General features: G+C 42.9%; 2 protein-coding genes across 8 annotated transcripts in view; one reads left to right on the top strand and one right to left on the bottom strand.

Annotated features, from left to right (window-relative positions):
* Positions 1-7,272, bottom strand: part of ACP1 (acid phosphatase 1, soluble) — a 28,168-nt gene extending 20,896 nt beyond the window's left edge. For both annotated transcript variants that reach the window (XM_019537464.1, XM_019537465.1), the window contains exon 1: positions 7,168-7,272. In XM_019537464.1, the coding sequence (XP_019393009.1) occupies positions 7,168-7,210 (43 nt within the window). In that variant the 5' untranslated portion in view covers positions 7,211-7,272. The remainder of the gene's footprint in view (positions 1-7,167) is intronic.
* A 166-nt stretch (positions 7,273-7,438) lies between these two features.
* Positions 7,439-15,027, top strand: part of SH3YL1 (SH3 and SYLF domain containing 1) — a 95,997-nt gene continuing 88,408 nt past the window's right edge. For 2 of the 6 annotated variants that reach the window (XR_002101582.1, XM_019537471.1), the window contains exon 1: positions 7,462-7,548. Coding sequence is in view for 4 of the 6 variants with exons in the window: in XM_019537471.1 (XP_019393016.1) it covers position 7,548 (1 nt within the window). In the remaining 2 variants the exon portion in view is untranslated. Of the gene's footprint in view, positions 7,549-15,027 lie in introns of all 6 variants that reach the window. The other 4 variants (XR_002101581.1, XM_019537470.1, XM_019537467.1 and 1 more) reach the window with 3 other exon arrangements.

Here is a 15,027-nt window from a genome sequence, read left to right on the forward strand (position 1 = left end):
ACGACTCGGTGAAGGCTCAGATGATGGTTAGCATTTTTTAGCAATAAAGTATTTTTTTAATTAAGGTATGTACATTGTTTTTTTAGACATAATGCTATTGCACACTTAATAGACTACAGTATAGTGTAAACATAACTTTTATATGCACTGGGAAACCAAAAAAATTTGTGTGACTCGCTTTATTGCGATATTCGCTTTATTGCGGTGGTCTGGAACTGAACCCGCAATATCTCCGAGGTATGCCTGTAGTCTGTTTGCATCTGGAAAAAAGGCTGTGCGCTTAATTTAGCTTAGCTCACTCCAAGTTGTGAAAGACAACAATCTCTTTCTCCAGTCTATGAAGATAGTTAAGGTGGAAGAGAATGGGATGCGCGGAATTGAAAAAAAACCTGAAAGGACATGGAAAAAAGCAGCAATTGCTTACATTTTTTTTTTGTTTAATAAACCATTTTGATATTTGAACCAAAAAATTTAAAACCTGAATACAGAATAGAGGCCTGGAAAAACTTCCTTGTATCCTAGGCAAATGTTACACAATCCCTTCCTTTGCCTGAGAGTCAACATTATCCTTATGGAAAACTGAAACAAAGTTTCTGGGCCACACCTAGATTTTCTTTAAGCTCAGTCTCATCCTCATTGTACAGTGTACCCACTTCTGTCTTTGTGCTGTACATAGTTTTTAAATTTAAATTAATTTTTTTTTTTTAACTATGTTTTATTTTCTTTTGCGAAGGTTTTAATCACAGCTTCACTTTTGCTACATACAAAACTAACTATGGTTCCAATGAATGAGGCAAACTGTGAGCAGCACCCATGAATTGCCAAACTCCAGAAAACACCAAAATCTGTGGATCCTGCAGCCTCTGGAAACACCAGCTTGTATGCTCATGGGCTGTATGACTGGGCAAATGACACTCAGAGCAGAAGAATGTCAGCTCTGTCCTTGCAAAATGATAACAACTCTAGGACACAGAAACAGACATACCGACAAAATTCAGAACCCCCAATTTATATCTACCCATTTGTAACCTGAATTGCAAATTGTGGATTAGATTGAACAGGTTGCCAACTGCTAAAATGGCAGTGATGATGAAGAAATTCAGCCTGACCTGATTAATTAGGATGACTGCAAAGCAGATGATCAAACACTGTGGGGGAGAAATCTGAATTCACAGTTCATCTCCTTTATCTGTAATCCTCCAATCTTCTCTTCCCTGAGTTTTTGTCAGGTGTCACACACAGCTTCCACCTGTTACACAGCCAAGGATAATGCATCCCATAGCTCCTGGTAATTTTCCCTGCTGGTGCTCTCTCCCCCCTTTTAGCATCTACCCTAAAAAAAAGAAGGCAACTCCCACTTCTCAGAATCCTTTTTACAAATGCCTGTGCAAGTTACCTTTTCTGACCCTCAATCATTTTACTGCTGCCCCCCCAAAAAATATCAAACATATTTAATGTAGTTTTCTTTAACTAAAAAAGTGCTACCAGTATTTTAATTACATTTTCATTTCCATACATTTGACACCTGTACAATTTGCAGACCAGCAAAAATTAAAGAAAAAAAATGTAAGAAATGGGTCACCTGTGATTTTTCTAACACATTAAATATTAAGAAACTGAAGAAATATATGTTAACCTATAGAACTGCTTAAAAAAAAAAAAAAAGACTTTCCCCTGGTTTACTAAAAAGTAACTAAATACTGACACGCTAAATTTAGTACAAGCCAACATGCTTTAATGGCTATACCGAACAAGAACAAATTTGTCTTTAGGAAAAAAGTAAAAATACAAAACAAGATTAAAAGTGATAGTTTAAAAATCAAAATTCCTTACGTGTTAGCCCATCCTAGAAAGAGCGAGATTAAATATTGAACAACTGTCTGTAGGACTGGCCTGCAAATCAAAGGAATACTACTGGCCACATCCTATGCTAAGTAATTCAAAATTTTTGAGAAGAGAATGAAATATTCTGATGTGCCATTAACTGGAATAAGTGTTTTGTCACAATTAAAATTTTAATTGATTGTGAAGTGTAGTTCATTTTTAGCCAATTGTACATATCATCATAAAATGGACTAAAGTTCTATAACCTGTTGTATTACGAATAAGGTCCTCTCATTACACTATTACCAAATATAGCAATTCAAAAATGTTACACTGGATGTTCTGGCAAAAGATGACATACAATAATTTCATAATAAATCTATTTCTCAGTATTTATGGAACACTAAATTTAACTATGCCACGGTGATTTCATGAGAAATGCAAGAACAGAGAAGAAACTGAGTACAGTAAAGCTGACTGTACAAACTATGCCTACAGTTTCACAAAAAGTACACTGTGCTGAACCTACCTACAATGACAGTAAACAGAAATTGGTAGAAAACATAATGTAAATGGAGAAAACTTACTATAGTTTGTACAATCAGCTTTTCTTCTACTACAGCCAGTTTTCTCCATTTACATTGTTTTCTATCAATTTGTTTACTATCATTGTAGATAGGTAAAGCAGTGTACTTTTTGTGAAATTGTGGGCAGTTTGTATAGTCAGCTTTTCTTTCACTATGTCTGTACAAGTACATTGTGATAATGAACCTATTTGTACAGAAACCAAACAGAAACTGTGAGAAAAGAATAGATGAAACTGACTCTAGTCAAAGTACAAACATGATTGTACAAGCTATGCATAAAAAATAAACTAGGAGTGAAAGAAAAAAAAACACTTTTTTAATCATTCAGCAATTGAACGGGTACCACAAAGGTGAGGAAAGTGTAAATTTTTTATGTTGCACCAACAACATAGATGTGTCTCATATCTGAAATAATGGGACTGAGGCCAGAGGCAATGCTAACTGATTTCTGTATTAATAAACTTAATGGAGACATTGTGGATAGAATACACCTAAAGAAATGAACTACTTTTACACGATCAAGTGGATTTTTTTTTACTTCACTAAGGAAAAAGGAAAATTAATCAAGACTGAAAGATGGAGCCTGGGCCAGGTAGGACTGAGACACCCACTCTGGGCCAGACAAAGTCCCTTTGAGAGCTGGATCCGGTCTGAGGGCTGTATTACGTCCATCCCTGATCTAGCGCCATTCTCTTTGGAACCACCCTGCAGGTAGTTAAAGGCTCTTATCAGATTCCCCCTCAGTCTTCTCTTCTCCAGACTAAATAAGTCCAGCTCCCTCAGACTCTGCTCAGAAGTCACGTGCTCCAGCCCCTTCACCATTTTCATTGTCCTGTGCTGGACTCTCCAATTTGTCCACATTCTTTTTGGAGTGGGAGGCCCAAAAATGGACTGCAGATGTGGCCTGACCAGTGCAGAAGAGAAGGGAATAATTACTTCCCTTGATTTGCTGGCAATGCTCCTACTAATGCAGTCCAGTATGCCATTAGCTTTCTTGGCAACAAGGGCACACAGTTGACTCATATCCATCTTACTGTCCACTGTAACCTCCAGGTCCTTTTCTGCAGAGCTGCTGCCCAGCCAGTCAGCCCCCAGCTTGTACCAATGCATAGGATTATTCTGTCCTAAGTTCAGGACTTTGCACTTGTCCTTGTTGAACCTTATGAGAGATTAAATGAAATTCTCTCCCCTTATCTTCATCTAACGGAAGTCTAAATCAAGAATTATTTGTATTGGAAGGTCTCGTCAAGTGAATTGACGAGAAAAAAATTATTTACTTCAGCTGCAGTCCCATATACATAAGACTCCTTAATGACTACATCAAATTTGATGCTTGTGGCCTATACAAAACAAGCCAATTAATATCAGTAGAGCCAAAAAATTACAAGTGAAGAATAAAATGGAAGAGATCTAATTTACAAAAGGTGAAAAGCAGGTGGTCAGATGAGACCATTAAACACATATATATTACAGACAATTACACTTCACTAAGATACCCTATATTAATTTTAAAAATGTTAAATAAAAGTATTTCAGATCTCAAAAGACTAAACTGCCAGTTACAAGTAAGAGAGACTGGAACCCAAGGCCATTAAAATCTCCTTCTCTGACATGAGACAAAACACGCAGATAATAATTTATATATACCAGCTATCCCTCGATATGAGGATGATGTCTGCCAGGGGGAGGGGGGATTATTGGTGAGTTTTAAGGTGGCTGAGGAGTCGAATCTGTGCTCTGCAAGTTTTTCCACAGATATGACAACTGGTACCTTGGAGGCGGACAACTGTTGGCCAGGATGTTGCACACTTTGCTTCCTCCTCTGCTGTTTCTCAGCTTCCTGAGCAAGACGGTTCTCTTCGAAATGGGTTGTAGCTTGATGTATGGTGCAGCACCGTTGAGACCTGATATCAGCCAGCCAACCCAATTTGTAGGGTTGATGCCACCTTTCTTAAGGTATGCTTTCAGGGTGTCCTTGTAGCGCTTCTTCTGTAGGCTCTGTTACCATGACTAAGGGCATTTATACATGTACTCAGAGAGGCATTGGGGGCACTTTAATTAGCACAGCTCCAAGAACTGCGCTAATTAAAAGTGCCTGAAGCATCACATATATCAGCATTCCTGCACTGAAAAATGGCAGCAGTGAATGAGCTTTAGTTTAAAGCACTCCACAGCCATTTTGCAGCACGGGGACACTGATACACATGATGCTGGAGGTTGCTGGAGTGCGTTAATTTCCATGCCCCAGCAGCCTCAATTAATCGGGCCTGCTCCAATGTGCTGAAATTATAGCATGTCAGAGCAGGCTCCCTACATGTGTATAGGAGCCCTATACTGAGAGAAGAGGATTTGCTTCAGATGAGTGTCAGCCATCTGCACACAGTGGTGTTGATGTTTCATGATCTTTGCCTCAATGCTGGTTATGTTAGCTGCAGAGAGGATGTCAGCATTGGGGCAGTGGTCTTCCCATCTAATGCAGAGGATCTTCCTGAGGCAATGCTGATGGAACCATTTCAGGCACTTAAGATGGCTTCAATATATCACCCACACCTCGCACTGGTTTAGGAGTATTGGGTAAACACTGCATTGTAGACCAGAATCTTCATTTCTATTTGCAAATCTCAGTCAGCAAAGATGCAATGAAGCAGCTTTCCAAAGGATATGTTTGCACAGCAAGTCCTACGTTCAAATTTCTACATCAAGATTGATTGACTGGAAGAGGTGACTGTCAAGGTATGAAAAATGCTTGATGTTGTCCAGGGGTTATGTGGGGGGCAGCTTGAGCTGGGGCAGGCTAATGGGCAGGGGAGGGGGTGTGTGTTGAGACAGCCTATGTTTAGGGCATCTTTTCTAGCCCCTTCCTATTCAGGGTGAGCAGAGGGGATCCTAAACAGGACTGCTCAGTCACAGCCGAACCTGACTAACTATACTTCTGTCTTGGTAAGCGCAAAATGACCATCGCATAACCGCCACCTACATGCAGATTTGTGACCAGGGACCCCAGACATAACTGTTCCTGTCCCCAACACCACTTCACCACTTGACTATGACCACAGGACTTAACATCTCCCCACAAACTCTCTCAGCAAGTAAATACACACTGCAGAGAAAAACAACAGACCTGGGATCTCTGCTAATCTGACTGAAGGAAAAACTCCTTCCTGGCCCCATATTCAGTGATCAGTTACTCACCTAAATGGAATTCTCTGTAGCACCAGAGATCAACGGCCCACTTCATTCAATGTCCCCATTAGGAATGTAAATAATTTAAAAAAATCATTTAACCTCCTGTAAGTATACCAGTGAATAGATTAACCAACAACACAGCAGACTGGACACAGCTGCTGCTGGGAGCTGCTTGGGCTCCTGAAGGTCTTTGACTGTAAAAGCTGGGGGGGAAAGAGGAGGCAAACTCAGGCAGACAATGCAGCCCACCTGAAGCCCTGCCCTACTAGGAAGGAAGCACCTGTAAACAAGAACCTAATTGATGAGCCCTTAGGCTGCTAGGTCTTTTGCTCTTAAGCTATGGGTACTAGTTGCCCTCACCCTTTCCTCCGTTTCCTGCTGGGGCACCATGAAGTTTCTCTTACCTGCTTCCCTGACAGACTGTGCTGCCTGGGAGCTAAGGGATAACTGTAAGCTAACTGGTTATCACTGCACTTATCAGTAAACAATTAATCCTGTAAACTTTTATGAGGCTGAAATTGGTTGCTTATTCCCAGTTCCTTATTCTTGGTTCCCAGTTCCTCTCTCAAAGGAAATCTAGACCCCATAAAACCTTATTATTAATGAATTACACACCCTAAACCAGGGGTAGTCAATTATTTTAGCAGGAGGGATGCTCACTGAGTTTTGGCAAGCTATTGAAGGCCACATGACAGGCAGCCAAGGGCAAATAAATATTAATTTTCTAAATTTTTGGGGGGCCCCACGGGCCAGACAGACTAGCCTGGCAGGCCACATTTGGTCAGGATTTTACCCACTCCTGTCCTAAACCAACAGAATTTCGTTAGCTATGAATATTTACTAATTAATACATACAGTAATAACTAGTAAGTATTCATAGCTAATAAAATTATCTGTTTGGATGTGTAATTCATTAATAACAACTTTTACAGGGTCCAGATTAGTTTTGAAAAAGTAATGGCTTAAGCAACCAACGTCAGCCTCAAACTTCCACATCCCTAGTTCCCACCTACATTTGTGGCTAATCTGATGCTTCAGAGGAAGGCAAAAGAAACCCCAGCCAAATCTGTACTATAAGAAGCAATTCCTTCCAAGTGAACAACTAAACCTTAAACTGGCTTATCATCATGGTCTTAAAACAGACTTGCAAGTGTCAGGAACAACAGCAAGTCCCTAACGTGCCCTCAAATACGGCCAGGGGCAACAGGAACTTCCACGTTGCACATGAAGGCCATGAAGGAAGTGAGAAAGATTCCCTGCGCAGGGCCCAATGCCAGAAGGTCAAGACCATCCCTCCCAGGGGCTCTGCAGCGCGGAGGGGCGGCTATGACGGGGCCAGAGCGCGGCTTTCAGTTCAGAGACCGAGTCCGGCCAGCGGGGCAGACCCCCGCCCCGGCCCCGTGGCGCAGGCGGGCGGCAGGCCCTGGCCTGGGTTATGCCCCGTCCCCAGGCCGTTGGTGTCCCGCACTGACGTCACGGCAGCGCCAGCACGACCTTCTTGTGACAAGAACTGCGGAGATCAGCTACGTCATCAAAGGACTCGCTCCCCCCAGCCCCGGCGCCCCCTCACCCAAGCACACGAAGAGCACGGACTTGACTTCCCTCGCCGCCATCTCCACCCGCAATGCCAGCCCCACAATCCTTCCGGCTGTCGCGCCAGCCGCGCGGCTTTTTACGGCCCCTCCCTTCCCGCCTGCCCTCAGCCGCGCCTGACTGGAAAAAAATATATATTAAAAAAAAGAAAAAATGCACGCCAAGATTGCGGGCCCGGCCACAAACTTCCTCTCCTCGGTAAACCCATTGGTGGTGCAAGATAAAAATCAGGCAGTGGGGTAGACAGCCCTGCCCCTCCCAGCCTCACCTGGCGCAGGTGAGCGGAGGCGGTGACGCGGAGCGGGCTGACGAGCAGTGAGTGCGGGTCGTGCGCAGCGGGAGAGGGGGGTCGTGCGCAGCGGGGCTGCTGCTGCGTGTGCTGCTGCCCCCGGGGGTGGGGATGGAGCGGGGGTGTAGGCATCAGCCGCCTCTGCGATGCCCTCACAGGGTCCTCCCCAGCCTCTGGGCTTTGCCCGCAGCCACGAAATAATCAGTGGCAGCCGAAGGGGGTAGCAGGGGTCGCTTGTGCCTTCCCTGGTGTCGGGGCAGGGTGGGGTTCATCCAAGCCCCCTTGAAGCCCCTGACTCGGCCTTGCCAGGTGTACGATCATAACCGCATTTGTACAACCATTTCAACCCTTGCACGATGTACAACTGATAATAGTAAAAGTGTTCAGAATGTATGACAATTTTTGGAGCAGCGAATTGATGCAGCGTATGTAAAACCCAAGTCACTCTCGAGGAGTCCTCACTGACTTTTGGGTTTGCTGCCAGTGCTTTCTTATGACTGCTTGTCTCTGAAGAAAGAAATGCTTTAGCTTTGACCCAGTTCTCACTTGCCCACTGGTGAGTTATAGTTTTTCAGTTAACACAATCATTTTGAGCCTTCCATGTGATAATTTCATATTTAAGACCTGGCGACACTGCTTGGACTTCTTGCTCACGTGATGCTGGTGGAAAGCATGGGACTCACTGCCCCTAGAGGTGGCGACAGCTGCAGCTCAGCTGGTTGTAAGAAAGAGCTGGACAGGCTGGGGGTCACTTCGGAGCAGGACAGTGTGGGGTCCAGCCTCCGAATTGGTGCTTTTTAGAACGGAAATGCTGGAGGCTGGAAGTGAGAAAGGAGCAGCTGTGGGAAAACCTCTGGTCAGGCCCAGCTCACTCCCTCTTTCCTCATCCGTTCTCTGCTGCTGTGTGACACACACAGGCCTTTTGATATGCCATTGGGACGGTGGAGCAGAGCCCACCAAGTAAAGCTGTAAGCCCTGCTTGGTGATGGGGGCCACTAAGGGGATATCACTGATTACAAACTGGGGCAAACATAAATGAAACAGGGACAGTATTGAAGGTCATAAGTTTATGAGGAGTGCATGGAGTGGGGGGACACTAAGCACAGCACACTAGACAGCATCCACTGACCCTCAAGCAAGTCCAAGGACCCAGTGATACTCTGCCCAGGAACGTGAACAGACAAGGGAGTGTGACACAAACCTATTTGTGATCGTTCAGGGGGTGGGCCTAGGCCCACCAAGTAAGTTATTGGCCTCCTTCAGGCAGGGAGGCTACAGGAAAGGTGACAATTGATTATTTGGGACAAATAATAACAAAAACAGGGACAGGCATGGAGGTCAGAGGTTCAAATAAGAGTGCCAAGGGGGAAAACCAAGAATATGGATATGTGAACAGATGAGGGAGTGTGACATATGCCTTATAACACATCAGGGAAAGTCACGGGCCAAGATTGCCATGGGAACTATAAGCCTGCTTTAATATTGGGGGTGGGGGGGTCACTAGTGATGTGTTACAGATTTCTTTGGACAAATAATATTGAAAACAGGGACAGAAATGGAGGTCAAAGTTTCAAAACAAGATTGCCAAGGGGGGACACGGAGCAGAGCACACCGGATGGCGCCTACTGGCCATTGAACAAATCCAAGGAGCCAGGACAATGCCCAGTGATATTCTGCCTGGATATGTGAATAGACAAGGGAGTGTGACATAGGAGGCTGGGCAAGACAGATCTACCGTCTGACCCAATAAATGGCAGTTCTTATGACACTTGGCCCCTGCTGGAGGTTGGGTGTGGAGCTCTCATCTCTCTTTCCTGGTTTCGTGATCTAAATTTAACACCTCTGCTCTACTCAGTAGACTGAGCAAAAGGCAGGGCAGGATGTCACCTTTTAGACTAACCAGTTCAAAGAAGCAAGAGCCACCACAGACAGTGATCTGCTTGGTTGGACACTAGCAATGGAGTGCATGCTGCAGCAGCCTATTCCCAGTATTGGATGAAGCAGGCTGTTGCCTATGAAAGCTTCTGCCTCTTTGAGCCAGTTTGTCTAAAAGGTACAGCCCTGCTTGACTTTCTGCTTAACTTCACATTCGCATGACCCACTGACTCTGTGTCGATCAGTTAGGACAGGGGAGTCAAACTCATCTGGCCCCACTGGTAGGATGAGTGATGCAAGGCCAGTCCACAGGCCAAGTCTAGGTGATGGGCCCACAGACTCCCCCACTCCCACCCAAGTGCTGGATCTAGCTCCCACTCCAGGATCTACATTGTATACAGCATGTGTGCTGGAGTGGCTGGGCAGGCGCTGCATGCAGCAGAGTTCGCAGAGCAACTGGGGCAGGTGCTGCCAGAGTGCAGTATAGCAGGGGAGGTCAGGACTGTGTCAAGCAGCACCTGCTGCTGCCACAAGTGAACATTGGCAAAACAACCAGACAGTCATAATGCATAGATATCATGTTAGTCATCCCTTTAGGCTTTAGACCTGTAGCCTAAGTAAATTCTGGTTCTTCTGGTGCTAATCAGTTGTCTTAACCAACCACTTATATTGTGGCTAAATTTGACTGGCATTCTGAGTTGAAAGAGGGGGGTCCCTCTCTGGGGGAAAGGGGTTTCAATCTCTGGTGATGGGTGTTTTCATTACTGACAGGTGTTTCATGTTCAGCTTCTAGGAAGGCACACACTTATGCATGCTCACCTTTCATTTTTAACATTTTTATAATAAAGGTTAAAAAGTGTGTGAGGGGAATCTCTCTTTTTTAGATTTTTTTTAGTTAAATTATGTAAAAAAAAATTTTTCTTGCAATGCTAACATGATAACTGATGGTATACGCAAACCTGAGACAGAAAAGCAAATAAGATAAGCATTTTAACACCTAATTTGAAAAGTAAAACAAAAACAGTAAAGAAAGTATATGTTAAGATGATGGGTAGACAGAAAAATGTGTGCTTTTAATATTTTTGTGTGTATGTGGGATAGAGAGAGTGGAAACCTGTTTATAGAAGGCTTGAAGCCTGGAAGACCTTATGGTAGATTCCATATACAGCCCTACTTTATAGGCATTCATTTAGTAAACATTTACCCACAACATTACCTAAGTCTTGGCAAGTTTGAATTTAATAGGACAGTGCATAGGATTAAGCACGAATACCTTGCTTCAGTTGAGAAGTAATTTTAAGAGTTAGTAGTATATATTTTCATAGGAAGAAAAATACATGTTATCTCATATTGCTAATGTGCATTATTGGAGCATTTGAACTGACAGTCTATTCAGTTTGCCACAATTTTTTGTTCTTTGTTCACAGCAATAAGTTCTGGAGCAGAATGGGATGGCAAATCTGTGCTGAATAATTAAAATATACTACCTTGTTTCTTTTGCTTTTATATCTGTTGTGTTTTGAATGGTTAAGGAACAGGGAAATAATTAAAATCCTTGCTCTTTGGTTTAATTATTAACATTTGAATAAATTTGATTTATGTTCCTCTGATGCTGTTTAAAATGCTCTCCATTTTTTTGCACTTGCTTTCATATCTTGAGTGTCATTAATTTCAGAAAGTATCTGTCCTAATAGGAGGGTGGTCAGAATTGCAGTAATTTATGGGCATTGGCTCTGGGACAGGGGAAGCTAGAACTAGTATGTGAAGATGGAATGCAGAGACTGAAGGGAATGTGTGGTGATTTTTGTTGATGTAGTTTATTAAATCTGTTATCTGTCTGCAAGTAATGACTAGAGCAGGTATATTTTATGAGATGTATTTTTATGAATTTGTTGGAGAAACCAACATTTTTCTTTTGTAGTTTTCAGTGTGAGCAAGTTAAGTATCTGAAATGCCTTTCAATAAAGAATTGAGCAATCTGACTAATATGTCACATGTTGTTTGCTCTCCTCTGGGGGAGGAACATGTGCAGTGTTTGTCTTGATAGTGGTTTTCCTCCCTAAGTGTACTTGTTTCTCTATATTACAGCACTCTGTATTATCAGTTCTAGTACAGGTGAAATGAGAATGTCTTTCCTTGTTTTGTTTACATGCATCTCATAAGCAGACATCCTGGCTTTCTCCGATTAAAACAAAAGAATCCCGAATTCTCCGATTTTTTTTTAACCCCCCTCCCCCACCCCATCTACGTTTTTACGTCATTAGAACAAGCCACCACCATATATTATTTGGATTGATATGGCGTTTAGTTTATATGACACACAAATTTGGATTTTGTGGGGGTGGGGTTTAAATCAGAGCTGTTAAAGCAGTCTGTGCACCAGACTTCTGTTACAGGTATTAACCAATTTCCGATCACTTATCCTAGTAGAAGTGTATGGCCCTGGTGACAGTGGTATGGTTGAGTGTGATGAAAGATAGCTGTGTATCATCTGCATGCTCCTGGCATTTGAGTCCATGTCATCCGACCAGTTAATCTAGCAGCTGCCATGTAGGTTCTGAAAAAGACCAGGAAGCTAACTGATGCTTCTTGGACTCAACAAGGGATGGAGGTGAAGTGTCTTGGAATATGTGGTCTCTTTTGTTTAGTGTAGTACTAACTTCAATGAATACATGCACAAACAAAGTGCCTGATTGTAATTGATTGGGATGGGAGAAGACTTTGGGGGTTCCTGTCTTTATAGTTTTGTATCTTAAGTTTCATATTATAATTTCATGTAGTTTCACATCTTAAAAATAGAAGACAGAAACATACACTGCCTTCTGCTGATTCTACCTTCTAGTCATTCCTGTTGTGTAATGTCATCTTGTGAGTTTTAGGAAAAAAGGTTTGTCACAGTGTGCCGTCTCCAGGGGTGGCTTTTTTTTTTTTTTGTACTTAAAATAAAAGTTAGTAAGAGAAAAATAAACCATTCTCATTTTGAACTTTGGCATTTTGATTTTAATTTTGTTTCCCATGACAAGGGTAGTCTTGTATCTCTTTCTCTTCATGTCAGTGTAATGATGTTCATGTGAAAAGCTCCTGGCTCTAAGTAAATGTTTTGCCTAAAAAAGCTACAGATTCAACCAACAAGCTTAGATGGAAATTGGACTTTATTTATTTATCAAGCACCATCGCCACTTTCAGAGATTCTGAAAAGCAACTTTGGCCATTATTTCTCCATTGTTTTCTATGTGGTTGCACAGCTACATCCTGGACTCTTGTCTGGGCAAACTACACGACACTCATGCTTCAGTACGGCTGGAAGACTGTTGTAGCCATGATGGTTCAGGAAAAATGAGAGAAGCCAGGGTTTTTGGGTGTCATCTCTCCCAACTATATAGTTGATCCAGTAAAGATATCACTAGAAAATCTTTGCTTCACCCATGCCTCAGATACTTTATCCTGACCATTTTATCCTGTCCCAGCTAATAAAATATGAAGAGAAAGTGCATGGCTGATTAGCTTGTATCCAAAATCTCTTATCTGTATCCAGCAAACCCATTAATTTCCTTTTTTAATTCTTTTTTTTTAAAGGCCCTGTATGGATGTTCACATATCATTTTACTCCTTGATGTTTCTGCCCTCCTTTGGAGAGATTATTCTGCTAGGAAGATGAGAGGAAATTGTCTCTGTATTTAATTGTGTAGGGCTTATTTCAAGTTTGTGTTAATACAGAACCCATTAGAAGCTGGGATCACCTAATCCTTCTGCTAGTACATTGTCAAAAGCCATTTAGATTTCCTTGAGATTGTTGTTAAAGCTAGTCATGCATACGTCTTATTCCAGCAAGTTACTAAGTGGTGCATTATCTGTTTGCCTGATCAATGCTTCTATTTTAAGTGAGCAAAATAAAGCAACACACAAATCTTTATTAAAATGCCTCTAAATTATAGCAGTTTCAAATTTATAATAAATAAATACTGATTCCATTTTAAAACGTGTTTTTAAGGGCAATTAAATAATTATAGGGAAAAAGACAAAGGCGAAAGTAAATTATCAGTTTCCTTGTAGGGTTCAAGCGATGCTGTATCTGTGATTGTCCAAGAATCATGCAAAGGACCAGGATTTTTTGGGGTGATAACTATTTATTGGATCACTCACATAGTTGGGCCCTCTGACTAGAAGAATGCTTCACATTCAAAAGTTTGTCTAACTTCATCTATACATACATGTGGCCCAATTCAAGAGATCATCCAAAAAATGCTGGCCTCATAACATATTTGTGGTATTGTTTCCCAGTAGCAAATATTTTATGTTGTGAAAACACTGACTATTATCACTTAAGCAAAATCACTTTTATATTTACAGGGGTCAGATCAGTTAACAGAGCTCCTATCCAACTGGGAGCCAATTTTGCTATGGGTACTGCTTCTCCCACCTCCAGTGACTCCTCCTCCTACCCCTGCTGTGCTGTTCCAGGCAGCAGATAACATGGGAAAGGGTGGTGTCTATGAGGTCGTGTGCCAAGCACCACAGGCCCAGCCAGGCAGGGGGGAAGCTGCAGTCAGGGGGCTCCTGTCCTATAGTGTGGGGCTCCAGTTCCTGGCCATCTCATATGCACTTGACCGCCCACAGGTAGCTATTTGTTCTGCTGGGCGGGCAGAGTTGGTGGAAGGTGGCCAGGAACTGGAGCTGTAGTCCTGTGCACTGGGGCAGGAGCTGCCCAGTTGCAGCTTCCCTCCCTGCCTGGCTGGGCATCTGCTGGCCAGTATGCCTCCCCGTGGTTTCCCTGTGTTACCTTCTGCCTGAAGCAGTGAAGCAAGGTCATGAGGAAGAGCAGGAGGAGCTGCTGAAGGCAGGGGAGCCAATCAATACTTGCATGGCTGCAGCAGTAGCCATGCCAGGAAGCTGTGCATGCTGCTCGGTGCTAGGGTGGTGCTGTCTGCTGGGAGTACAATGTGGGCTACTTTGGATGGGAGTGGATGAGGCTCAGTCCCCTGTGGAACATTGTGGGGGAACCCATGGACTGGATAGGGGCGGGGGGCAGGTGGACCACACCTGTACTGTGCCACCTGGGTAAGGTCTGCTGCACGTGCCCCCTGCTCTCTACCCTGGTCACTCCCTGCCCCCTGCTTGGCTGGCTCCTGGGACCTAGTGTACAGGCAGCCCCCCACAACAAGCACATAATCCTCACACGCCCTCACACATCCCACTTCTCCCCGACACAATATACAAGAGTAAGACTTTCTTTTGAGTTATTATGCAGTTGCCTCTATAAGCACTGCTCAAAAATGAGGACACAAATTATTTTTTGAAATAAATTTAAAACATGTCATTGTAGGTATTTGATTTTAGTATATGATTTATTTTTTATCTATAATTTGTTAAAATGACATTTTCTGAAAGATTTTGTGTGTGTAGCCCTCAGCATCTCACCAGAACTTGTTAAGTTGCCCTCCAGCCCAAATAATTGCCCAACCTTGATCTAGAGTTTCATGGCAGGTGAAAACCCATTTCATGAAAAAATTTTTAAATCTAGTGTTTTGAATTGGAATTTTCAGTGCACTACTAAAAATATTTAACAACATTGCAATTTCATATGATATTTCATAGATTTCATAGACATTAGGGCTGGAAGGGACCTCGGGAGATCATCGAGTCCAGCCCCCTGCCCAAAGGGCAGGAAGTCAG

Source organism: Crocodylus porosus, unplaced genomic scaffold (assembly GCF_001723895.1).
Source record: "Crocodylus porosus isolate Cpor-Errol unplaced genomic scaffold, CroPor_comp1, whole genome shotgun sequence".
NCBI lineage: Eukaryota > Metazoa > Chordata > Crocodylia > Crocodylidae > Crocodylus > Crocodylus porosus.